The sequence below is a fragment of the Bombina bombina genome, chromosome 4 (assembly GCF_027579735.1).
Source record: "Bombina bombina isolate aBomBom1 chromosome 4, aBomBom1.pri, whole genome shotgun sequence".
In the NCBI taxonomy this organism is placed as follows: domain Eukaryota; kingdom Metazoa; phylum Chordata; class Amphibia; order Anura; family Bombinatoridae; genus Bombina; species Bombina bombina.
Window position 1 is genome coordinate 336,216,783 of NC_069502.1, and position 25,590 is coordinate 336,242,372.

The 25,590-nt window shown below is 37.4% G+C and overlaps 1 protein-coding gene across 1 annotated transcript in view; it reads left to right on the top strand.

Moving 5' to 3' along the window:
* Positions 1-25,590, top strand: part of LOC128657437 (cingulin) — a 168,959-nt gene that overhangs the window by 131,546 nt on the left and 11,823 nt on the right. Inside the window, exon 6 of the mRNA XM_053711789.1 lies at positions 16,319-16,483. Within this exon, the coding sequence (XP_053567764.1) occupies positions 16,319-16,483 (165 nt within the window). The remainder of the gene's footprint in view (positions 1-16,318; positions 16,484-25,590) is intronic.

The following is a 25,590-nucleotide window of genomic DNA, read 5'->3' on the forward strand; positions in this document are numbered from 1 at the left end:
GTATTTATTTTAACTAGGTAGAATAGTTATTAAATAGTTATTATATTAAGTTAATATTAACTATTAAGTTAATATTAACTATTTAATAACTACCTAGCTAAAATAAATACAAATTGACCTGTAAAATAAAACCTAACCTAAGTTACACTAACACCTAACACTACACTACAATTAAATAAATTAACTAAATTAAATTCAATTCAGTAAAGTAACTTAATTAAATACAATTAAATAAATTAAATTAAATTAGCTAAATCACAAAAAAAACACTAAATTACAGAAAATAAAAAACAAATTACAGATCTTTATACCTAATTCAAGCTCAATCCTATTGGCTGATTGGATCAGCCAATAGGATTGAAGTTAAATCCTATTGGCTGATTGCATCAGCCAATAGGATTTTTTCTACCTTAATTCTGATTGGCTGATAGAATTCTATCAGCCAATCGGAATCTAAGGGACGCCATCTTGGATGATGTCACTTAAAGAGATATTCATTATGAAGAAGCTGTTGTTTGAAGAGGATGCTTCACGTTGGATGTCTTGAAGATGGACCCGCTCCGCGCCGGAAGGATTAAGATAGAAAATGACGTCTGGATGAAGACTTCTGCCCTTCTGGAGGACCACTTCTGCTGGCTTCGTTGAGGACATCTTGCAGCTTGGATGAAGACTTCTCCCGGTTAGTGTTAGGATTTTTTTAAGGGTGTATTGGGTGGGTTTATTTTTTAGATTAGGGCTTTGGGCCTGCAAAAGAGCTAAATGCCCTTTTAAGGGCAATGCCCATCCAAATGCCCTTTTCAGGTCAATGAGGAGCTTAGGTTTTTTTAGTTAGTATTTTATTTGGGGGATTGGTTGTGTGGGTGGTGGGTTTTACTGTTGGGGGGGTTGTTTTATTTTTTTTTACAGGTAAAAGAGCTGATTACTTTGGGGCAATGCCCCGCAAAAGGCCCTTTTAAGGGCTATTGATAGTTTAGTTTAGGCTAGGGTTTTTTTGTTTTTGTTTTTTATTTTGATAGGGCTATTAGATTAGGTGTAATTAGTTTAAAGATCTTTAATTTGTTTTTATTTTCTGTAATTTAGTGTTTGTTTTTGTGATTTAGCTAATTATTTAATTTAGTTAATTTATTTAATTGTAGTGTAGTGTTAGGTGTTATTGTAACTTAGGTTAGGTTTTATTTTACAGGTCAATTTGTATTTATTTTAGCTAGGTAGTTATTAAATAGTTAATAACTATTTAGTAACAATTCTACCTAGTTAAAATAAATACAAACTTGCCTGTAAAATAAAAATAAACCCTAAGCTAGCTTCAATGTAACTATTAGTTATATTGTAGCTAGCTTAGGGTTTATTTTATAGGTAAGTATTTAGTTTTAAATAGGAATAATTTAGTTAATGATAGAAATTTTATTTAGATTTATTTTAATTATTTTTCAATTAGTAGGTGTTAGGGTTAGACTTAGGTTTAGGGGTTAATACATTTAATATAGTGGCGGTGACGTTGGGGCGGCAGATTAGGGGTTAATAAGTGTAGGTAGGTTGCGGTGACATTGGGGGCGGCAGATTAGGGGTTAATAAATATAATGTAGGTGGCGGCGATGTTGGGGGCAGCAGATTAGGGGTTCATAAGTATAATGTAGGTGGCGGCGGTTTTTCTGGAGCGGCAGATTAGGGGTTAATAAGTATGTCGGTGTCTGCGATATCGGTGGCAGCAGATTAGGGGTTAATAAATGTAAAATTAGGGGTGTTTAGACTCGGGGTTCATGTTAGGGTGTTAGGTGTAAACATAAAATGTGTTTCCCCATAGGAATCAATGGGGCTGCGTTATAGATATCTATAATGCAAAGTTATCGTAAAATTCAGGAGTGTAAAATCAATCAACATAGACTATTATTATTTCAGGATTTCTCTGCAGAAACCTCCGCCAAAAGAAGAATAATGGCCCCATTCTGTACCAAATTTATTAACGCTAAATTCGAGATTAGTCTACCCGACAAAAATTATAATTAACGTGAATGGTATTCCTTGAGTAGTTACGGAAGCTGAGGCTGCACAATCATTATGTAAAGAGCTTAAACTAAGCTAGAAGGAAAATAATCTTAGTATTTTTGGTCTATGTCGCCATAAATATGAATGGCGTCTGGAGTTTATGAATGGTGTATCGCTACTCCCCCACCCATCTCCTGGCGAAGTTTTGCTCTCATGCTTTGTCCTTTTTCTAGTCTTACAAAATGAATACAAATAAACTAAATTTTTTATCCTGGAACGTGGGTGGGATAACATCACCTATAAAAGGAAAGTCAATAATAAAATATTTAAATTCCTTTAACCCACAAATTATCTTCTTGCAAGAGACGCATTTAAAACCGGAGGAAGCATTAAAATCTAAATGGGTGGGAAATATAATATGTTCACCATATTGTGGGCGGAAAAGGGGAGTAGCGATTTTATTCAACAAGAGTTTGCAGTGTGACATTCTCTCCCAAATTATAGATCAGAATGGGAGATATTTTATTTTAGAACTATTAATTCATGAAGTAAAAATGGTCTTATGCAACGTATACTGCCCTAATAAACCAGATAGAGTATTTTGGGATAATTTGAAGTCTAAATTGATGTATTTTAGTAACCAGAAAATTATTATGGGCGGAGACTTCAATATAGCGCCCAGGCCCCGATTGGACAGGTTCAAATGTATAAATAAATGTGAATAGGGGAAAAATAGGATTCTTTCTAATTTTATGACAGATCTAAGGCTAACAGATATATGGCGTGCACAATTCCCGGATGTAAAAGCGTATACATGCGAATCAAAAACATTTAGTACACTTTCGCGTATAGATCTTTTTCTGGTCTCAGAATATGCATTAAACCAAGTCGTTAGTGCAGATATTAAGGATATTGTCATTACAGACCATGCGGTTATTTCATTGTTGATAAAGACTGGACCAGACTTTGGCCCTAATTTTTCTAGGCTCTCTTTTCCTTCTTATTTAATAAATAACCTACAGTTTACCAATTGGTTGACTGACAAATGGAACGAGTATAAGTATAATAATAATGCATATTTGGTCAAACCTGAAATTTTTTGGGAAGCATTTAAGGCTTTTATTAGGGGTGAAATAAGAGCATATTTATGTAAATGGAGAAAGAAAAGCAAAGCCAGAGAAATTAAGTTAACGAACCAAGTCAGAAATGCTTATGAATCGTATATAAAAAACCCTTGTTAAATTAGCCTTGGACAAATACTCTGAAAAAAAAGGAAAGGGATTTATTTATTAAACATAAGACTATACAAGAAGATTTAAAATCGAGAGCAAAATACTGCGGGAATTATGGAAGATCGGCTAGATATCTCTCAATCTTGACCAAAAATCAACAAAGCAGTAAAAGAATCCATAAAATCAGACTGGTAGGTAAAAGTGCCACTAATCCTATGGAAATAAAAGAAGCTTTTTATGAATTTTATAAGAAGATCTATAAGGGGGAAGAAATTAATATACAGAATAAACAAAGCTTTTGGAATAACCTTAATGTTCCTAAGATCTCTGAACAAGATTTAGAATTATTAAATCTGCCAATTACTTTGTGAGATAAGGGTAGATCTGTATATTAGTGTATACTCATCAATAACTGTTTATTTGCAAGCCTTGGGTGTATGTCTAACAGTATATATTACTGTGTATTCCTCCTTTGTTTTCTTTGCGTGCCCCCCCAGAGCAATATTAGCTTTTATATTTTAAATCTGTTTATTTAATTAACATTGATGGTTCCCTTATCATTATCACTATCTCTTCTAACTCTAGTTAATGGGTCCGACAGTGGCCCTTTCATTCTTTTCCCCTCCAGCCCCCTTGTTAATCTTTCTTAGTGAACAGCGGTCCAAGAGAGGCCGGTATATCTCAATATGGGGAGCTACGTATTTAGCAGCCCTACTTTATAAAGGGGTATATTACTGATAAAATTTGAGGTCCCAACCATGAGGTCCACAAGTGGTCTCATTTGCACCAGGTAGTCCTCTGTAAATGTCATTATCCTATAAGGTATGGGGTCCATGAGAGACCTCTTGAATGGAATAGAGGACTTAACTTTTCTTATTGGCATGTCTTTTCTTTTTAAATTGTATTGGTTTTTACAGCTAATATTTAATTTACTAATTCTTACCATGTAGTCAGAAGATATTGCTCGCTGCATATGCATTTCTAATATGCAATTTGGGTTATACATTTTTGTTGTAAAAGTTAGTGTTTCTTACATATGATTTTCTTTCGAATCTGTGATTCCTAACATGTACCCTGTAACTGTATAATGCTGTAATAATTTACTATGTATGCCAAAAACTTTGCCTCAATAAAAAACTTAAAAAAAAAAAAAAAATCTGCCAATTACAGTGGAAGAAGTGACAAAGCAGATTAAAATAGCCAAAACCTATAAAGCCCCCGGTCCGGATCAACTTCCGATTGAATTATATAAAAGTCTTCAAGAGCACATCCCAGGCACTTTTTTGAATCTTTTTAATTTATATTACATTAAAAACAAAAATCCCTCTAGTTACTTCTCGGCGTCAACTATTACTCTGATACATAAAAAGAATAAAGATCCAGAAAACTTGTCCGCATATAGACCAATATCTTTATTAAATTGCGATTATAACATTTTTATGTCTATTATAGCAAATAGATTGAAAACTCATATAGGGAATTTAATCCATCCAGATCAAGCTGGGTTTATGCCAGGTAGAAATGTATCTAAAATTATTCGCCGGGTCTTGATGGTTTTAGAAGTTTTCTGGACTGAAAATAAGGGCAAAGAACACCGAAAGAGATCTATTTTGGCTCTACTAGCGATTGATGCCGAAAGGGCATTTGATCTCATCAACTGTGATCATTTATTTTCCTCGCTAGCGAGTTTTGGATTTAAGGGGAATGTTTTAAATATGATACATGCAATTTATCAAAACCCAATTTCTAATCTGTTAATTAATTCTGAACTCTCTCAAGATATCATTCTAGAAAAAGTCACACGCCAGGGCTGTCCCCTTTCACCCCTCTTGTTCAACCTGGCGCTAGAGCCTTTTGCGATTAAATTGAGACAAGAATTATCCAGGATAATGGTTGGTAAGGTGAAAATAGTTCTCACTCTATATGCGGATGATCTACTTTTATTTTTTAACTTATCTGACCACTCAATGCAGCATTTTTTGACCTTGGCAAAACAATTTGGGTCCTTTTCAGGCTATAAAATTAATCCAGAAAACTCCGAAATTTTATGGATCACTCAAAATGAGCCCCCAAGTTTTAGATATCCGTTTAAATCAGTGGATTCAATAAATTATCTAGGGATTAAAATACACAAGGACCCCACTGCCTGGTATAACTTAAATTTTACTTCTTATTTTTGTAAATATAAGAGAGGTAGACAAGTGGATGTCGCTTCCAATTTCACTTTCAGCTCGGGTTGTCTTGGTTAAGACTATTTTTTTTCCACAACTATTATATTTACTGCAAAATCTTCCGTTTTTGATTAAGAGCAAAGACATATTGTTGTTTAATGGTATTACAGCAGGGTTTGTATGGAAGCAAAAGCATAGACGGATATCCACACATAATCTTTCTCTGCATACGTACGTAGGAGGCCTGGCATTGCCAAACCTTAGATATTATAATCTAGTTACGCAAAGTAAATATATCTTAGATTGGATTACAGAAAAAGAGTATTCAACCAACTTGTACTTAGAGACGGGAATTGTGACCCCATATTTACTGAAGGCTTTGATCCATCTAAATAAGAAGGATTTACCTAAACGGTTGGCCCGGATGGGGACGTTGTTGAATCCTATTTTGGCATGGCATAAACTATGTGATAAATTAAACATTAAGTGGAAATGTTCTTAATATCTCCCAATTTGTGGTAATCCAAACTTCCCAAGCGGAATCTCCTCTAGAACTTTCAAGGATTGGTCTAATAAAGGTCTCCAGGATGTGATTCAAATTAGGGATGATACGTTAGATATGGCTAAGTCATTTGTGGACCTGCAGAAAAGTACAGGATCCATAAACATAGCTTTTTTGCATATTTACAGCTGAGACATATGTATGGGAAATTATGGGAGGACAATAAATCAGACTGGAAGTTGGGAGATATCAATTCTGCAATTAATGTTTACAAACAGGGTAATATGTCCATCTCTTTTATGTACAATTTGTTACTTACTAAGGCTGGCCAGATACGTCTAGAGGAGTTACTAAAGAAATGGAAAATAAATCTTCCCCTTATTACCTCTGAAGAGATCGAGGATAGTTTTAGATTAGTGCAAAAAGCAACTAGCATAATTTCATGGAGAGAATCGCACTGCAAACTTTTTAATATGGTATATGTCACTCCTGCACAGCTTAAAAAATGGTACCTAACTGATAATAATATTTGTTTGAAATGTGGTAACCCGAATGCAGATATTATGCATTGTTTTTGGAGATGCCCAAAAATCAAACAATTCTGGAATAAGGTAAACTTTTGGCTATCCCTAAGTTTAGACAATCAATTTACAATAAGTTCTCAAGAGATTTTCTTTATGTGTAATTATGCAAAAAATAAACAATATAAGACAATCAACACACTGATCCTAGCCGGCCGTAATTTTATTTTGTTAAACTGGAAATCCGGCAGGTCTCTGTCTTTTCAAACTTATAAAGCTTTAATTGCGGACACTATTATTATGGAACAATATTCCAGTGACATCTACTTAGAGGGGAAATTGGAGAAGTATCTTCAAAAATGGCTGGGCATAATGAAAACTTACCCCATGCCATTGCAACAACAATTTATATCCATAATAAAAAAAAACTTTTTTTGATATTTGGATGCAGTCAGGTAGATTGCCCACTACCCCTGTTAGTAGTAAGGTTCTGGCGGGGTTCCTTAGAGGGGAGGAAGGACAGGAGGGGGGAGGGGGTGCTTTTTTTTCTGTGATGTGTACGGCTGTATGGAAGTTCTGTCTAATTCTCTCTCTTTTTTTTTTTTCTTCTCTTTATCTCTTTATCTCTACCAACAGTGGTTAAAACTATTGTGAATTTGAAGTAAATCCACTAGAAACGTTGATGCCCCTCCCAGGTGTTTGGGGATAGGTCTAATACTTGTATGATCTATTTTTGTTTTGAATCATTATAATTTTTGTTTTCCGTTGATGTAAAGTTTAATTTAACACATTGTAGGAGAAGTAAATATGTTTTTCTTATTAATGTAATTGTTATAACGCAAAATATTGTTTCTTTCTGTCTCATACTAATTACCCTGCGTGGTGAAATAAGTATGTGATTTAATTTTCACTATGTCATAAAATGTAGTGGCAACGCTGTTGGTTCATAAAAAAATAATAAAAAATAAAAAAGTTTTATGCTGCTTTTTTGCAGGTGTTAGACCTTTTCTCAGCCGGCTCTCCCCATTGATGTCTATGGGGAAATCGTGCACGAGCACATACGAACAGCTCACCGCTGACTTAAGCAGCGCTGATATTGAAGTGCGGTATGGAGCTCAATTTTGCTCTACGCTCACTTCTTGCCTTTTAACGCCGGGTTTGTAAAAACCTGTAATACCAGCGCTGTAGGTAAGTGAGCGGTGAGAAAAAAACTTTCAAGGGGGGTGATTATCTTCAATACCCTCTGCATTTAAGTTCTGCTGTTCATATTCCTGAAGTGAACACCCGGGAAACAGTTTTTTTCAGTTGTTAGTATTGGCATCCAGGAGAGGGGTCTCTTCATTGTGTTATCTTCTATCAGATAGTTGATCTTTTGGGTCTACCAGAGATAGATCTTATGGCCTTTTGTTTCATTCTCTGACTTTCTAGGTACTGTGTGAGGTCCATGGATCCTCAAGCAGTGTTTGTGGTTGCCTAGGTAGTCCTTTCGACTAACATGGTTTTTTTTTTCTCCTCTGGTTATTTTTCCAGGGTGGTTGCCTAATCAGTCTTGAGGGAGCGTCTATGATTCTATTTGCTCCAATTTGGGCTCGCATTTTTTGTTTTGCAATTATAGTTCAGATGTTCAGTTGCCCTTTTTGGGTTTCTTCCTTTGCATTTCCTGGTGGCATGGAGACTGAATGAATAGTTCTTAAGCAGAGAGGGTTCTCTGATTCTTTTATTGAGTCTCTGATACAGGTTTGTGAGTCTGTATTCAGGAAAGTTTTTTTATAAGGTTTAGAGGACTTTTATTTCTTGATGTAATCATCTTGATTTGTTCCTGGCATTCTTTTCAGTATTCCTAGGATTTTTTTTTCTTTCAGTTTTTGCAGGATGGTTTGGATAAGGGTTTATTAGCCAGTTCTTTTTAAAGGGTCAGATTTCTGCTCTTTCAGTTCTTTCCCTTTAGAAGATTGCTAATCTTCCAGATATTCATAGCTTTGTTCTAGCTTTGGCTAGAGTTAAGTCCATTGTTAAACCAAATTTCTCCTTTTTGGAGTCTTATTTTGGTTTTGATGATTTTGCAGGCTTCTCTTTTTGAGCCTATGCATTAGGTTTTCTAAGTCATCTGCTCTTTTATGGAATTTTCCTTATTGTATTTTTGTAGGATAAAGCAGTTTCTTAGGACTAGATTTGTTTTCTTTCCTAGTGTTGTATCTTCAGACAGGAATCTGTTGTTAAGGCGTAAAAGTATTATATTGACGCTACTATAGTTTTCAGACAAACTTCTAGTTTGTTTGTGTTCTTTACAGGTTACAGAAAATGGCAGTAAACTTCTTCCATTTCTTTGTCTTCTTGGTTGAGACGTATAATCCATAAGGCTTTCTTGGAGGTAGGTTAGCCTCCACCTTAATGGATTACTTGGTTATTTTTCCATTGCATGTTTTTTGCCCTTTTTGGGAGTTTATTGATGTTTTAGATTTAGTTTCCAGTGAAAAAAGATGTTTCTTAAACCCCACCCTTTATGTTTTATTACTCGTGGACTCCACTGCATATGTATTTGTTCCCAGGAGTAATGGGTTGTGGACTCTCACCACCTGTACAAAAGAAAATATCATTTATGCTTACCTGATAAATTCCTTTCTTTCATGGTGGTCCACGAGACCCCACTCTGTGTTTTTCTGGTGTTCTTTTTTTTTTATAGAGTTCATGGGTTTTTCGGAATCTTTGCCTCCTCCTAGTGGTAGGGAAAAGTAATTCCCAGGAAAAATGGATTTTAGACTCCCACCACCATGAAAGAAATTAATTTATCAGGTAAGCTATCCTATACGATCGGGCTGATCTACAACCCTGCTAATTGGCCGCAAATCTGCAGGTGGCGGCATTAAACAAGCAGTTCACCAGAACTGCTTGTGCAATGATAAATGCAGACAGCTTATGCTGTCTGCATTTATCGATGTGCGTCAGACATGATATACGCTACATCCGCTCGCACTTTCATAAATCGGCCCCAAAATCTTCAAAGGAGAGATTACTGCACAATCTTCCTGTGGTCAGGTCAATTAAATTCTATTTAGAGGCTACTAAGGATTTGCCATAGTCTTTAAACTTTGGTCTTGTTTTCAGGCAAACATAAGGGTCACAATGCCATTTTTGTTTCTTTAGCTTCATGGTTAAAGAGTACACAGACAGGGCCAGATTGGGCCGCTGGGATACCAGGAAAAATCCCGATGGGTCGGCAGGGGCAGTGACAAACCACTGAATTAGACGAGGCACAGAAGGCTCAAATCATCTACCCGAACTGTACTCTGGGAGTTTTAAGTGTAAATTGCCTATTTGTCGCTATTACTAAATCGTGTTCCCTTTAGACAGTAGATATTAGTACCAGGGCCGTCCGCGCTTCCTGCAAATAGTTTTGCCCAGGGACCTGCGTGATATGCTTCCCCCCGTTATGACATAACACTGTGCAGAGAATTCTCTCAGGCGATCTTTCTGGATACCTTATTGGGAGTTCAGAGGTAATGATGCTGGGGTTCTTCGGCTTTTCCAACATGGCGGCGCCCAGTGATAGTGTGAGCTGCGAGGATTTCGCGGAGTTACTAGTTTCAGATTAGATCATCACAATTGCGATATAGAGGGGACCGAGGGTTTGGGTAGGATAAGTGGTCAGAGGATGTGAAGGGTGCCCGTGTGGCTCTGTCTCATAACTGTACTGCGGGGAACGTCTGTGGTAATTGAAACGTCCCTTAGTGAGTTGCCCTACTTTGACCTGGTGACAATACCTAATCATTATGAGTAATATCCAGCTACTGAGTTATATATTATGTATTTGTGTAGTTTATTATTACTGCTGCTGGTAAAACGTTACTGACACAGTGTGAGGTTGTGTCATTGACCACAGTACAGTAACACTCTAGTATTATATAATAATGTTGTATTCTTCATGAAGCTTTTAGGGACATAAACATTCTGATGTGACAATTGGCCATTTTTTTTATTTTTATGAATCATAGAAATGTTATAATTTAAGTGGCACCAATATTTCATCTAATATGGTGTCATTTTTGGTAAGCCGGAGGGGGCGGGGCTGAGCCAGAGGGGGGCGGGGCAGGGCCAGGCCATACAAATTTCCAGGTCTGGTCTGATTTCCCAGTCCGGCCCTGTTCACAGAGCTTACTTGGAGGCGGGGCAATCACCACCTTTACGTATTTTAGCACATTCAACTCGTTCTATATCTACTTTTTGGGCCTTCAGAATGAGGCTTCAGTAGAACAAATTTGCAAGGCTTCAACTTGGTCTTTGCATACTTTCACTAAAGTTTATCATTTTGATGTGTTTGCCTCGGCAGAGGCAGGTTTTAACAAACAGGTTCTTCAGGCTGTGGTTCCTAGTAAATAGGTATCTGCCTTTCATTTTTACTTTTTTGTCCCACCTATTTTTTTCGTGGATTCCACAGCTTGGGTATTATTTTCCAACAATAAGAAATTGTGGAATCTCACCACCTTAAGAAAGAAAACATAATTTAATTATCTGATAAATTCCTTTCTTTCTTGGTGGTGAAAGTCCATTTTATTATTCTTGACTATACGTAATACTGGGAGGGTCAGGGAAGTAGGAGGGATATTAAAGCTATTAGTGTATGGTGTCTTTGCCTCCTCCTGGTGGCCAGGTGATGAATTCCCAACAGTAAGGGATTGTGGACTCTCACCACCAAGGGCTTGTGGTCTCTCACCACCAAGAAAGAAAAGAATTTAACAGGCAAGAATAAATTATGTTTATATAAAAATGTCAGCTTTAAATGATCTTAAAACATTCATATTGTATGCATATACACTCACTGGCCACTTTATTAGTTAAACCTGTTCAATTGCTTGGTACCACAAATTGCTAACCAGCCAATCACATGGCAGCCACTTAATGCCTTTCGGCATCTAGACGTGGTGAAGATGACTTGCTGAAGTTGAAACCGAGCATCAGAATAGGGATAAAAGGGGATTTAAGTGACTTTGAACGTGGCATGGTTGTTGGTGCCAAACAGGCTGGTCTGAGTATTTAAAAAACTTCTGATCTACTGGGATTTTCACGGACAACCATCTCTAAGGTTTACAGAGAATGCTCCGAAAAAGAGAAAATATCCAGTGAGCGGCAGTTGTGTGGACGAAAATGCCTTGTTGATGTCAGAGGTCAGAGGAGAATGGGCAGACTGGTTCGAGATTATAGAAAGGCAACAGTAACTCAAATAACCACTTGTTACAACCAAGGTATGCAGAATACCATCTCTGAACGCACAACACGTCAAACCTTGATGCAGATGGGCTACAGCAGCAGAAGACCACACAGGGCGCCACTCCTGACAGCTAAAAACAGGAAACAGGCTAAAATTTGCACAGGCTCACCAAAATTTGACAATAGAAGATTGGAAAAACGTTGCCTGGTCTAATGAGTCTCAATTTCATCTGCGACATTCAGATGGTAGGGTCAGAATTTGGCATAAACAACATAAAAGCATGAATCCATCCTTTCTTGTATTAATGGTTCAGGGTGGTGGTGGTGGTGTAATGGTCTGGGGTATATTTTCTTGGCACACTTTGGGCCCCTTAGTACCAATTGAGCATTGTTTAAATGCCACGGCCTACCTGAGTATTGTTGCTGACCATGTCCATCCCTTTATGACTACAGTGTACCCATCTTCTGATGGCTAGTTCCAGCAGGATAATGCACCATGTCACAAAGCTCAAGTCATCTCAAATTGGTTTCTTGAACATGACAATGAGTTCACTGTACTCCAATGGCTTCCACAGTCACCAGATCTCAATCCAGTAAAGCACCTTTATGATGTGGTGGAACGGGAGATTCCCATCAGGGATGTGCAGCCGACAAATCTGCAGCAACTGCTTGATGCTATCATGTCAATATGGACCAAAATGTTTCCAACACCTTGTTGAATCTATACCATGAAGAATTGAGGCAGTTCTCTGGGCAAAATTGGGTCCAACCCGGTTCTAGCAAGGTGTAACTAATAAAGTGGCCGGTGAGTGTATATGACAATGCAGTGCATAAATAAAAAAAATAATAATAATTATGTCCCTTTCCCCAAGGCAGAACACTATGCGATCTGCGTTCTTATCGCAGAAACTGAAGGGTCTCTGCAGAAAGAACGGCATTTAAAAAACATTTTGGCCTTCAGGTGTCACTGTTTCGTTCTATCTCAATAGAAATATTTGCTACGTTCCTCTCTTTTTAATTTCCTTCCATTTCCTGAACTCCAGTGCGGTACAGGTAAGTCAGGGCTTAACAAATGTATTCTAGGAATGTAGGAGGCAACCAAAATACTTAGACAGATTATTTTTTTTGTTCTTTAATAAGTGTGTGTGTGTTTATGTTGTCTGTGTGTGTATATGTTGTGTGTTGTTTGTATGTTGTGTGTGTATGTTGTGTGTGTGTATATGGTGTGTGTGTGTGTGTATATGGTGTGTGTGTGTGTATATGGTGTGTGTGTGTATACAGTGTGTGTGTGTGTGTGTATATGTTTGTGTGTGTGTATGTGGTATGTGTGTGTATATGGTGTGTGTGTATGGTGTGTATGTAATGTGTGTGTGTGTATATGTTGTGTGTGTGTATATATATATGGTGTGTGTGTGTGTGTATATATATATATATATATATATATATATATGGTGTGTGTGTGTATATGTATGGTATGTGGGTGTGTGTATATGGGGTGTGGGTGTGTATATGTTGTGTGTGTATATACTGTATATATGGTGTGTGTGTATGTGTATATGTTTGTGTGTGTGTGTATGTGGTGTGTTTGTTGTGTGTGTATATATGGTGTGTGTGGTGTGTGTGTATATGGTGTGTGTGTATATGTTGTTTGTGTGTGTGTGTATGTTGTGTGTGTATATTTTGTGTGTGTGTATGGTGTGTATGTTGTGGGTGGGTGTATGTTGTGTTTGTATGTTTTGTGTGTGTTTATGTGGTGTGTGTGTGTGTATATGGTGTGTGTGTGTATATGTTGTGTGTGTATGGTGTATGGGTGTGTATGGTGTATGCATGTGTGTGTGTATAATGTGGGTGGGTGTGTGTGTATGGTGTGTGTGTGTATATGGTGTATACACAGGCTGTACATGAACCTGTCCTCATGCACACCGAACAAACACAGCAACACCAGCTTCTTAAAGACACTGCAGAAAAATTTTCACAAAAAAAAATCTCATCGCAGAAAATGAAAACAAGTTCTGCCTCTGGGTTCCCTTTAATGTCTGCTCCAGAGCAGCAATGCACTTTTGCACTAGAGCTGAAAATAGCTGGTGATTGGTGACTGCTCATGTATGCCTCTTGTCATTGGCTCACTGGCTGTGTTCAGTTATTGACCAGTTACTGCTCAGTAGCTAACTTTAAATATGTGTTTAATCATTTTTCAAGTGTTAAACACATAGGTATATGCTATCTGCAGTGCAATAAAAAATGCTATAACAAATTAGAACATGTTCTTATTGTACGTTTATGTATCTTTAAATCTACTTTGGAGTGCAATCTCTTTTACTAAGTGGAAGCATGTGCTATTGTAGAATCCCAGAGCGCACTAAAGTTCTGATTTCAGCTTCTCATAAGAACGGTAGACATTTTTTCTCACGGTATTAGAAACACTTCCTCACTATGTTATAAATAATGCAGAGTTCACTTCTACATTATTAATGTTGGAGATGCATTATCTCTTCCGTGCCTGGTATCACAAGATAACTGTGTTAGAAAAATAATGCCACCTGTATTTTTTCACAGGGACTGCTTACTTCCTTTCAAAGCAAAGAAGTATTATGACTTGTCAAGTCAACACCAGAATTTGTATTGTTTAAAAGATAGATAATCCCTTTATTGCCCATTCCCCAGTTTTGCATAACCAACACAGTTATAATAATACACATTTTACCTCTGCACCCTTATTTTAGTTATTTTGACAGACTTGCATCTTAGCCAATAAGGGTTGACTCCTAGATAACTTCAAGTGCGTGAGCTCAATGACACATGAACTAACGCCCTCCAGTGGTGAAAACTGTCAAAATGCATTCAGATTAGAGGCGGCCTTCAAGGTCTAAGAAATTAGCATATGAACCTCCTAGGTTTAGCTTTCAACTAAGAATACCAAGAGAACAAAGCAAAATTGGTGATAAAAGTAAATTGGAAAGTTGCTTATAATTACATGCCCTATCTGAATCATAAAAGTTCATTTTGGACTTGACTGTCCTTTTAACATAAAAATATAATTGGACACTAATGTAAAATAAAAGGCAATATCATGAACAAACCTCAGCATGTGTAAGCTAGTGTGATTTTTATTTTTTTATTTAAAGGGACATGAAACCCAATTTTTTTCTTTCATAACTCAGACAGAGCATACAATTTTAAAAAGGTTTCTAATTTACTTCTATTATCAGATTTGTTTCGTCCTCATGCTATTCTTTGTTGAAGAGATATCTAGATAGGTAGCGTGCACATGTCTGAAGCACTGCTCTGACTAATGTTGGAAAACTGCTGCCATATAGTAGTGCAGACATGTACACACTCCCGAGATTACATTCCTGCTTTTCAACAAAGTAAACAGAAAACTTGGTAATAGAAGTAAATTGGAAAGTTGTTTAAAATTGTATTCTCTATCTGAATCGTGAAATAACATTTATAGCTTTTATGTGGACAGTACACACCTTGCAATTGTAATATAAAATGCTTAATTATATGTCATTTATCAAGCTTGCAATATCATTTACTTATTTAGTTTGCACCATTTTTATATCATTATTGTATAATTCGGAGTCTCAAATGCACACTGCATAATTCACAAGCTGAGCCCTGCTACATATCTGTCCCTAACTGTCCTCAGATGGGATGATAAGATACGATCTGCAAAACAATGGAGAATTTGCTAGCATAATGACAGCGGCCAGGCTTGGCTGATTAGTTATTCTAGAGCAAGACAACAGAAATTGTAATTAAAACTTTGCGTATGAAAGAGCTCTTTTTATTAATCTTAAAATTATTTTTGCATGGAAAAAAATATGTTAAAGCTGTTTATTTTTGTAATGAAGCTAAGAGGAACTGGAATATGAGCAGGACAATCACTTTATTGCTGGACACAGATCACAAGAATATACACAACAAATCTTACAAAACAAACTATAATGCATTTTATGATGCAACAAAGAAAAGAAAAAAGAGAAATATTTTGTGTCCATTTAACCCCCCCATTTATCATTTAAGGGTGGATGGTCATCTAGACTCATTTAAGAAAAATCATTAGAGTGTTTTTTTGTTGGATTTTGTAGAAAAAAGTAAATACGTACTGGGATACTCCGCTAATGTCCCAGTGTGCGGAACAGTCATATTATGCTATTATATTAATTCAGCGCTGAACCAGAGCAGATTAAACAGATATACCCTATAATTAGTGGGTATGTATTCTCTGCAATGCTGAACAGCTATAAAAATACACAATTAATTACTCAGAGTCAATATATGGATAAGCAGTGTCAGGCAGTTAAAAGGGTGAAAGACTAAACAATACAGTTTTCTGAATTCACGATCAACAGGTTTCCATTCCAACATTCAGTTTCTTCATGGATGTCATTATAGTTACAGATCCACTCCTCATCCCCAGCATACACTCCCTGCAACATACTGAATTGAGACTTTCTGGTTTGACAAAATAAATTAAATTCTGCACCTGTCTGCAGTGTTCTCACTCCCTGGCTCTGTAGCTAACTCTTAATGAAATGTCTGTTTTAATAAAATTAAATGTTTAGTTAGTCAACCTTAAGTAACCATATTTGACAAAAGTATTATTATCATTATACAGAACACAGCTGCCCATATTTTCATGTAACAAGTATTGAGAGCATGATTATGTGTTTTTTTATGTGTTTTTCCTAACAGTTAGAAGCTGAGTTGGAAAATGAACGTCATAAATACTTGTTGAGACTTGAGGAAAGAGAAAATAAGTTGAAGGAAGAAACAAACATTGAACTAGATATTGAAAGGCAAAAGCATGAAGAACTAATAAGGAAATTCCAAAAGCAGCAAGTGGAACTGGATGAGAAGGTTGGTTGTTTGCTGCTATGTTGCAGAAGGCCTGAAACCTATAAAGCACTCTTGGTGGTCTATAGGACCTAGAATACATTGATCATGCATATTCTGGGGATTATCAGAATATATGACATTGTGATTCCTTTTTACATCTGTTTTGTTAAAGCTCTAATATTTCAGTGTATAAGAATCATTACTCTATGGTAGCCAATTGGCTTGTTCTCAGTTGCGTGCTAGAAGGGAATCAAAGTGACCTTTAACATATTTAAAGGAAATTTAATGCAATACATTTGAAACTTTGCAGTTCATTTGTGCTACTGCTTTCTTGTAAGTTTATGAACAGCTATTTAATACCTTCACCCCATCCAATCCTTGTGTATGGACCACTACTCCAACCCCCTCCACCAGGGTCGCCAATAGAAATTTTGGGGCTCCTTAACCATTAATCAGCACCCCCCCATTTACATGTACAATTTTTGACCAAGTGACTAAAACGTATATGCACTTTATTCTTAAGAGTAGTCAAACTTGGAAATGTTGTAAAGGTAGTAACATACAGTCAAAGAAACACACAGACACACTCATACACTGAAACACACACTCACACATAAGGATTCACATATAGACACTCAGACACGCAAAAAAAAAACACACAAACACACTCAGACACAGACACTCAGCACTTGTTTACATTGACCTGACAAGTAATGAGGTAGACTACCGTTTTGTCAAAAGAAAAAGGAGATTTACAAGGCAAAATATTGAGTTCTGATTATCTTTTTTTCAAGTAAGATGCTAACTATAACATGACAACAGCATGCAGTGGCTGAAAGGAAGGGCCCTGAACTGCCTAAACAATAATTTAAAGGTTAAATGTTGGATTGGTGACTTTCAGAAAGGTCTCATTAGTCTCAAAGTCTGTAGAAAGATGTAAATAATCAGTAGTAAGGTCAAAATGTCCTAAAAAGGAACAGACAATGGACACACACACAAACTCAAACACAAACTTGCACATACACCCAAGGAAACACCCACAGAGACAGCTTCAGAAAACACACAAAGACATACACACTCACAGACACCCACATAAAACACACAAAGACACCCACACATACACAGAGAAACACCCACAGAAAGCACACAAAGACACACACACATACACAGAGAGAGACCCACAGAAAAAAAAAAGACATATACACATACACACCCTCACTGAGACATCCACAGAAAACACACAGACATACACACACCCTTACAGAGACACCCACAGACATACATACACACAAGCGCACAGAGAAATCCACAGAAAACACACAAACACATACACGCCCACCCTCACAGAGGCATACACAGAAAATACACAAAGACATACGCACACACCCTCACAGAGACATCCACAGAAAATGCACAAAGACATACGCACACACCCTTACAGATCCACAGAAGGAGGCAGCACCTTGCAAAATAAAAATGTCTTTATTTCCACATACTGGAACAAAACAGTGACATTTCGGGTATGGAACCCTTAATCATTGAATGATTAAGGGTTCCATACCCGAAACGTCACTGTTTTGTTCCAGTATGTGGAAATAAAGACATTTTTATATTGCAAGGTGCTGCCTCCTTCTGTGGATTTGTTGAGATTAAGGGATTACAGCACCCTTCTTGGCCTGCACCTGACAGTGGAGCTGAGCTACAAAGTGTTTTAGTACACCCTTACAGAGATATCCACAGAAAATGCACAAAAACAGACACACACACCCTCACAGAGACATTCACAGAAAATGCATAAAAACAGACACACACACACACCCTCACAGAGAGACCCACAGAAAAAAAATACATACACACTCATAGAGACACCAACAAAAGCACAAAGACATAAACACACAGAAACACTCACAGGAGGTAACATTTCTACACACCTACCATTTGTGTATTGAGGAGGAAACATTTCTGCATGGTTTTAAATATAGAATTTCTACAAGTCTGTCTCACACTGTGCATAATGGTTTAGTGCACACTCAGAAATCCTCTCAAATGCTAATGCTTTACTCCTTGTAATGACATTTCCTGCGCTCAATAGAATTCTGCTGTAGTGCCCTCTTTTTATAAATACTAGTTGTGCTTGCCTCATGGGGCCCCCCTGGCCCAGTGGGCCTAACAGGAGTCACCACTTCCCCCCCTGCCCTCTACTAAAGAATATATTGCAACAAACCTCAAGTGGGTGGCACAGCCAATCATATGTGGTACCACCTGCCCCATAGGCTCAAACATGAGCACTGTCTGGCTTCTATGATATAAACAGTAAATCGTAAGCAAACAGCTTGAAACATGTTTGTCATTCACTGTTTGCTTTTGTGTTTTACATTATAGCAGAGCAGCATAGTTTGAATCTATGGTGTTAGTGATACAGCATCTGATTGACTATACGGCCTGCCTTATGTTGGCTAAAAAATTCTACAATGCAGATATTTGTGGGCATGACAGGTAAGCACAGACATGAAAGTTGAAAAAAGTAAGGAAGTGCATGTTTAAACTTACCAGCAGCACAAAATGTCTGAAATGCTTCAGATGCACTTCAGACATTTTTTACCTTTAATGTCCTATTGAATAAAATCTATTCAAATATGTTTTTTTAGGGGTTTAAGTTTTATGGATTGAAGTATTTTTGATGTACACAATATACCTTTTAACATGTGTAAGTAAGAAATTAGCTGCCCTTATTAAGCTTGCTAATATCCATTCTCCGTTCAGGGCTGTTGCAGTGCTTTCAGTAAAAACACAAATCAACCATGACTGCATCTCAGCCCTAGTCAAAAAGGATGATCTTCCTGGAGTCATTCTAAAGTAATCAATGTCTCAAGACAAGTCATCAGAAGCCATCCTGCAGTATGCCCGCACACCAAAATATTTAAATGAAATGACTCGTTTACTGGCTGTTCATGCTTGTGAAGCAATCAGTAAGGTAATAATCTGCTAATCATTTTGAAGTCATCACCCAGAATTTTGTTCCTTGGCTGATGACTTTACGAGACTGATGATGTCTTATTATGTGCAAATGAATTCTAAAGTAGTTTGATGATCATCAAATGACTCCAGGATGATCTCTAAAGTAATAATGTTTATCTTGGGAGAGTAGTGTTTAATACATATTCACAACATCTAAAAATGTAAAACTGCATGTACTCTAAAAGCTCATAGCATGTCCCTTGAGGAAGTTTTCATCAGCAGTTGTACTGTCATTCATATCTGGAATATTCACCACAAGGATCCCCACTCAGCTACCTCATCTTCCTCCTTACAGTAAGCATGCTCCCCTCTGAGGTATTCAGGTATAAAAGCCCATATGGAACAAAACTCCTGTGTAATATACTGGTTATTCACATTGCTCATCATTCTAAAATACTAATAGAAATGGATGCTTAGTCTACTTAGTTTACTGTTTCGCTTTATTCTTAATATAATAAATATTGTAACAATGGGATATAAATGCCTTATTTAGATACCTTGTAACAGTCATATTTTATTCCAGTATATAGCAATGGTTATAAAAACAAGAATTAAAATGTCACATATTATTTTACAAGCTGCTAAACCTTGATGAATAGGGAGTCTGTAATAAATGAAACATGGAACAAAATGCTAATTTATGAAGACAGTAAATATATCTTTATATTTCTATTAAGGTTGTAAAAATATAGACTAAGATCTAATCTAATGTAAATATCCATAACACCTCCCATTAATCTTTAATCAATTCCCTACTACTCCAAGAATTTTGCATATAGTTCCAAATCTCAGAAATTCAAAATATGTTCTTTTGTATTGATTATGACTTTACAAATTCCTAGCCACTAAAATTCAAATTCAAGATTTTCAGTGCTATTCTTTAGGTCATTTTGTGCTGCCTATATGAGGAATGGCATGTCATGCATGCATAAAGTGCTCATCAAGTAGTTAATATACACATTGATATTATAAGTCATTTGATTATATTTTGATAAAATGTAAGTACCTGCAGTGACTTATTTACATCATTTGCATACTGAAAGATAAAAAAATTTTTAAAGGGACACAAAACCTTTTTTTTTTTCTTCCATGATTCAGACAGAGCATGCAATTTAAAGCAAATTTCTAATTTACTCTTATTATAAAATTGTCGTCATTCTCTTGCTATCTTTATTTGAAAAAGCAAGAATGGTAAGCTTAGGAGCCAGCACATTTTTGGTTCAGTGCATCGGTAGCGCGTGCTGATTGGTGGCATTCCTGCTTTTTCAATTAAATGCAGCAAGAGAACAAAAAAAAAGTATAATAGGAGTAAATTCGAAAGTTGCTTAAAATTGCCTGTTTTTATCTAAATCACGAAATAAAAAAATTGGGTTTTGTGTCCCTTTAAATCAGGATTGCTTGATAGCTTTAGTAACAACGAAGGTAAAGTAAATAAGATTTACATATTTGGCAAATTAATCAACACCCTTCATGTAGAGTAAAATAATAATAGTAATTTTGAAACTAACTGTAAAAGTTCTGTAATGTTATGTAACTTGCAGAAGTTTGATTATAGTTTCAGTTTTATTGTTATTCAGATTACCATACAACATCCAAAAATAAGGTTTTCCCCTTTTCAACACAATTAGTCATTTGAAGATCACTAGTTATAATTAAGGTATTGCCAAAAAACTTTTTCCATTTCTGCATCTAAATTCCAGATAAAGAAGCCATTCATATAATACCCATAATAATAACGACCTGTAGTTTGCATATAGCCATTCCACATACCTGGAGCAAATAGCCTCAAAATTAAATATGATTAATGAAGACCTTATTAAATAGCTCTTAAGCCTAAATCATGAAGTATTGAAGTATATAATTATAAATGGAGTGAAAACGTTTGTGCGCAAGTGATAAGGGGTTTCTACGGGTTTTTACGCTGGTCTGGCTTACCGTTGGAGTTGAAAGTAATCGCGATCACTTGAGCGCAATCGCGATTTATGCTAGAATGATAACTGCAACTTCAGAGCTCTGGTTAATGGTTTTGCAAAACTAAATAGCAGTTAAAAACACATAAAAAATACATTACAAAATACAATTACAACTAAAAATTATTCACAAAAAATATTGCACAAAAAAGTTATAAGGCTCAAAGATATGAGATCTCAGGTGTTAGGGGGGGAAAAGGAACAAAGGGCTTTAACATTGAGATACATACATATATAGGTATGTGTATATATATATATATATATATATATATATATTATATACAGTATGTCTATTTATGTGTACATAAGTATTTACAGATGTATATACACATATAAAACCATAAATACATATGTACTTGCAGTCAAGTAGATGAAAACAAGTAAAATCATATTAATACAAAATTCATATTTAATAGTGTTATATTTACAGTTAATACACATGATATCACATTACAATGTTCTGCAGAATAGCAGAATATATTCTAAGTATTTGTAAATAGATATTTATATATATATATATATATATATATATATATATATATATATATATATATATATACAGTATCTCACAAAAGTGAGTACACCCTCACATTTTTGTAAATATTTTATTATATCTTTTCATGTGACAACACTGAAGAAATTACACTTTGCTACAATGTATAGTAGTGAATGTACAGCCTGTATAACAGTATAAATTTGCTGTCCCCTCAAAATAACTCAACACACAGTCATTAATGTCTAAACTGTTGGCAACAAAAGTGAGTACACCCCTAAGTGGAAATATTCAAATTGGACCCAATTAGCCATTTTCCCTCCCCGGTGTCATGTGACTCGTTAGTGTTACAAGGTCTCAGATGTGAATGGGGAGCAGTTGTGTTAAATTTGGTGTTATCTCTCTCACACTTTCTCATACTGGTCACTGGAAGTTCAACATGGCACCTCAAAGAACTATCTGAGGATCTGAAAAAAAGAATTGTTGCTTTACATAAAGATGGCCTAGGCTATAAGAAGATTGCCAAGACTCTGAAACTGAGCTGCAGCAAGGTGGGCAAGACCATACAGCTGTTTCACAGGACAGGTTCCACTCAGAACAAGCCTCGCCATGGTCGACCAAAGAAGCACGTGCTCAGCATCATAGCCAGAGGTTGTGTTTGGGAAATAGACGTATAAATGCTGCCAGCATTGCTGCAGAGGTTGAAGGGGTGGGGGGTCAGCCTGTCAGTGCTCCGACCATACGCCACAGACTGCATCAAATTGGTCTGCATGGCTGTTGTCCCAGAAGGAAGCCTCTTCTAAAGAGCATGCACAAGAAAGCCTGCAAATAGTTTGCTGAAGACAAGCAGACTAAGGACATAGATTATTGGAACCATGTCCTGTGGTCTGATGAGACCAAGATAAACTTATTTGGTTCAGATGGTGTCAAGCATGTGTGGCGGCAACCAGGTGAGGAGTACAAATACAAGTGTGCCTTGCCTACAGTAAATACAGTAAAGCATGGTGGTGGGAGTGTCATGGTCTGGCCCTGCATAAGTGCTGCCAGCACTGGGGAGCTAGAGTTCCTTGAGGAAACCATGAATGCTAACATGTACTGTGACATACTGAAGTAGAGACTGGGCCGCAGGGCAGTATTCCAACATGATAACGACCCCAAACACACCTCCAAGACGACCACTGCCTTGCTAAAGAAGCTGAGGGTAAAGGTGATGGACTGGCCAAGCATGTCTCCAGATCTAAACCCTATTGAGCATCTGTAGGGCATCCTCAAATGGAAGGTGGGGCAGCGCAAGGTCTCTAACATCCACCAGCTCTGTGATGGTGTCATGGAGTAGTGGAAGAGGACTTCAGAGGCAACCTGTGAAGCTCTGGTGAACTCCATGCCCAAGAGGGTTAAGGTAGTGCTGGAAAATAATGGTGGCCACACAAAATATTGACACTTTGGGCCCAATTTGGACTTTTCCACATAGGGGTGTACTCACTTTTGTTGCCAACGGTTTAGACATTAATGGCTGTGTATTGAGTTACTTTGAGGGGAAAGCAAATTTACACTTTTATACAGGCTGTACACTCACTACTTTACATTGTAGCAAATGGTAATTTCTTCAGTGTTGTCACATGAAAAGATAATAATAATATAATAAAATATTTACAAAAATGTGAGGGATGTACTCACTTTTGTGAGATACTGTATATCTGTATGTATCTATAGCTATATATAATTATCTATATATAAATAGTTGTAAATATATATTTTCTTCTTAAATGGAAAGAGTCCACAGCTGCATTCATTACTTTTGGGAAATAAGAACCTGGCCACCAGGAGGAGGCAAAGACACCCCAGCCAAAGGCTTAAATACTCCTCCCACTCCCCTCATCCCCCAGTCATTCTTTGCCTTTCATCCCAGGAGGTTGGCAGAGAAGTGTCAGAATTGAATTTGTCTCTTATGGAGGGTAGTACTCTTCGACATGGGACAGGAGTTTTAAGTAATCCTGTCAGTCTCTCAGTGAGGGCTTGGATAAAAGTTAGACCATCCCGACTCATTTTAACAGCTCCTCAAGCAATCAGCGTTGTCGAACTTTGCTCCGCTGCCTGCTTTCTTCTCTCAAGTCCATGGCGGAAGGCGATGGTACTATCAGTCACACTTGAAGGGCCGTGTTCCTGTTCCACAGCGTAGATTCCGGTAAGATCGTTTCATTTTCTTTCTTCGGGAATGTACTGTTCTAATGTTTTCCCGAGAGGCTACCACCTTGCGGGACTAACTTAACATAATGGTCTCAGTCAGTCTCCTTTAGTATCTTGGAATCAAGGGTTAATATCTCCTGAGGGGGGTTATTGGACGGGGGGGTAATCATGTTTGTTATGTGATTCAATCTGCTTATGTGTAGTGGCTGGAACATAAAGGCCTTGGGAAGTGACGCAACCTTATGGTTGGGCGTGCTTTTTTGGACTATATGGTTTACCTTCTGGCCGAGCGTGATTACGTTTCGTCCTCCATTTCCGCATTCCTGACCGTGTGGCGATGGAGAAATTCTAGTTCGCAGTGGTCTGGTTCATAGGAGGTGGTGAGTGTCCCAGCCATTGTGGGTGTCAGGTGCCATTTTGTTTTGTCTTAAAATAGTCCATATTGGCATATTCTCTATCCAGTTATGGAGGATTTTCATGCTGAGACTATTCTAATTTCAGACTCAGTTACGGAGGATTCTGATACTGAGACTGTTCTAATTTCAGATTCTTCGTCCGGAGAAAAATCCGGATTGGCCTCGATGACGCATGTCAATCAGTTATGTTCGGTGTGCCTGGTTCCTCAGGCTCGGGGAATCAAGGGTCAGCTGAGCCATCCCCCTCTGGGTGCCCTGTCCTCCCAGAGGCGAGTTCCCTACTGCTCCATACTTCTACACATGTGGGTAACCCAGATTATGATTATTCCTCCACGCAGGGCGGCTTGTTCCCCAGGAGGTTGCAGCACGTTTTCGCTTCCACATATTCTTGGCGATTATTCATCTGCAGAGTCCAGGCGTTTATGCACAATTGTGCTTGTGCCCTATTGTCCCGGGTCTGCCGCCTTGGGGAGGGCCTGTACAGTTCCCTGCAGGTGTAACTGTCCCTGAGTGTTGTGCCTTTCATTACAGAGTGGTGCGCCTTCGTGTCCTACTCAGACATGTTTTTCAGTTATTAAATGATCCTATCCTTCTCGGATACAGGAATTTTCAGTCTGCTACGAATGGTGCACCTCATTAGACATGTGGGGATGACGTAATCTCCTGACTGTTCTTTTTTGGAAGATTAAGGCTTCGTTTGGCTGGTCCTGCGGTAGGCCTGTTTTCTTATTGGGCGTTAACATACGGGTTGCCTTATATTTTCTTTTTATCCGATTAGGATGTCTTTTAATTTGTTTATATTTTCTTTCGGGAATTTTAAACTGGGATCAATACTATCTTTTACTTCTGCGTGTTTTTGGGGACATGTTAGTCCTATGTTTCTGTTTTCCCTTCTTCCCCTCTGAGGGAGGATTTATGCAGCTTGACAGTTAGGACCTGGGGGCAGGCTGGTCCTGTTGGGTTCGGTTCTGTCTTGTGGCTGTTCAGACACGTGGCGCTGTTCTGATTGACTGGTCCGGTCGAGGTGCCGAGTGCTCATTTTAT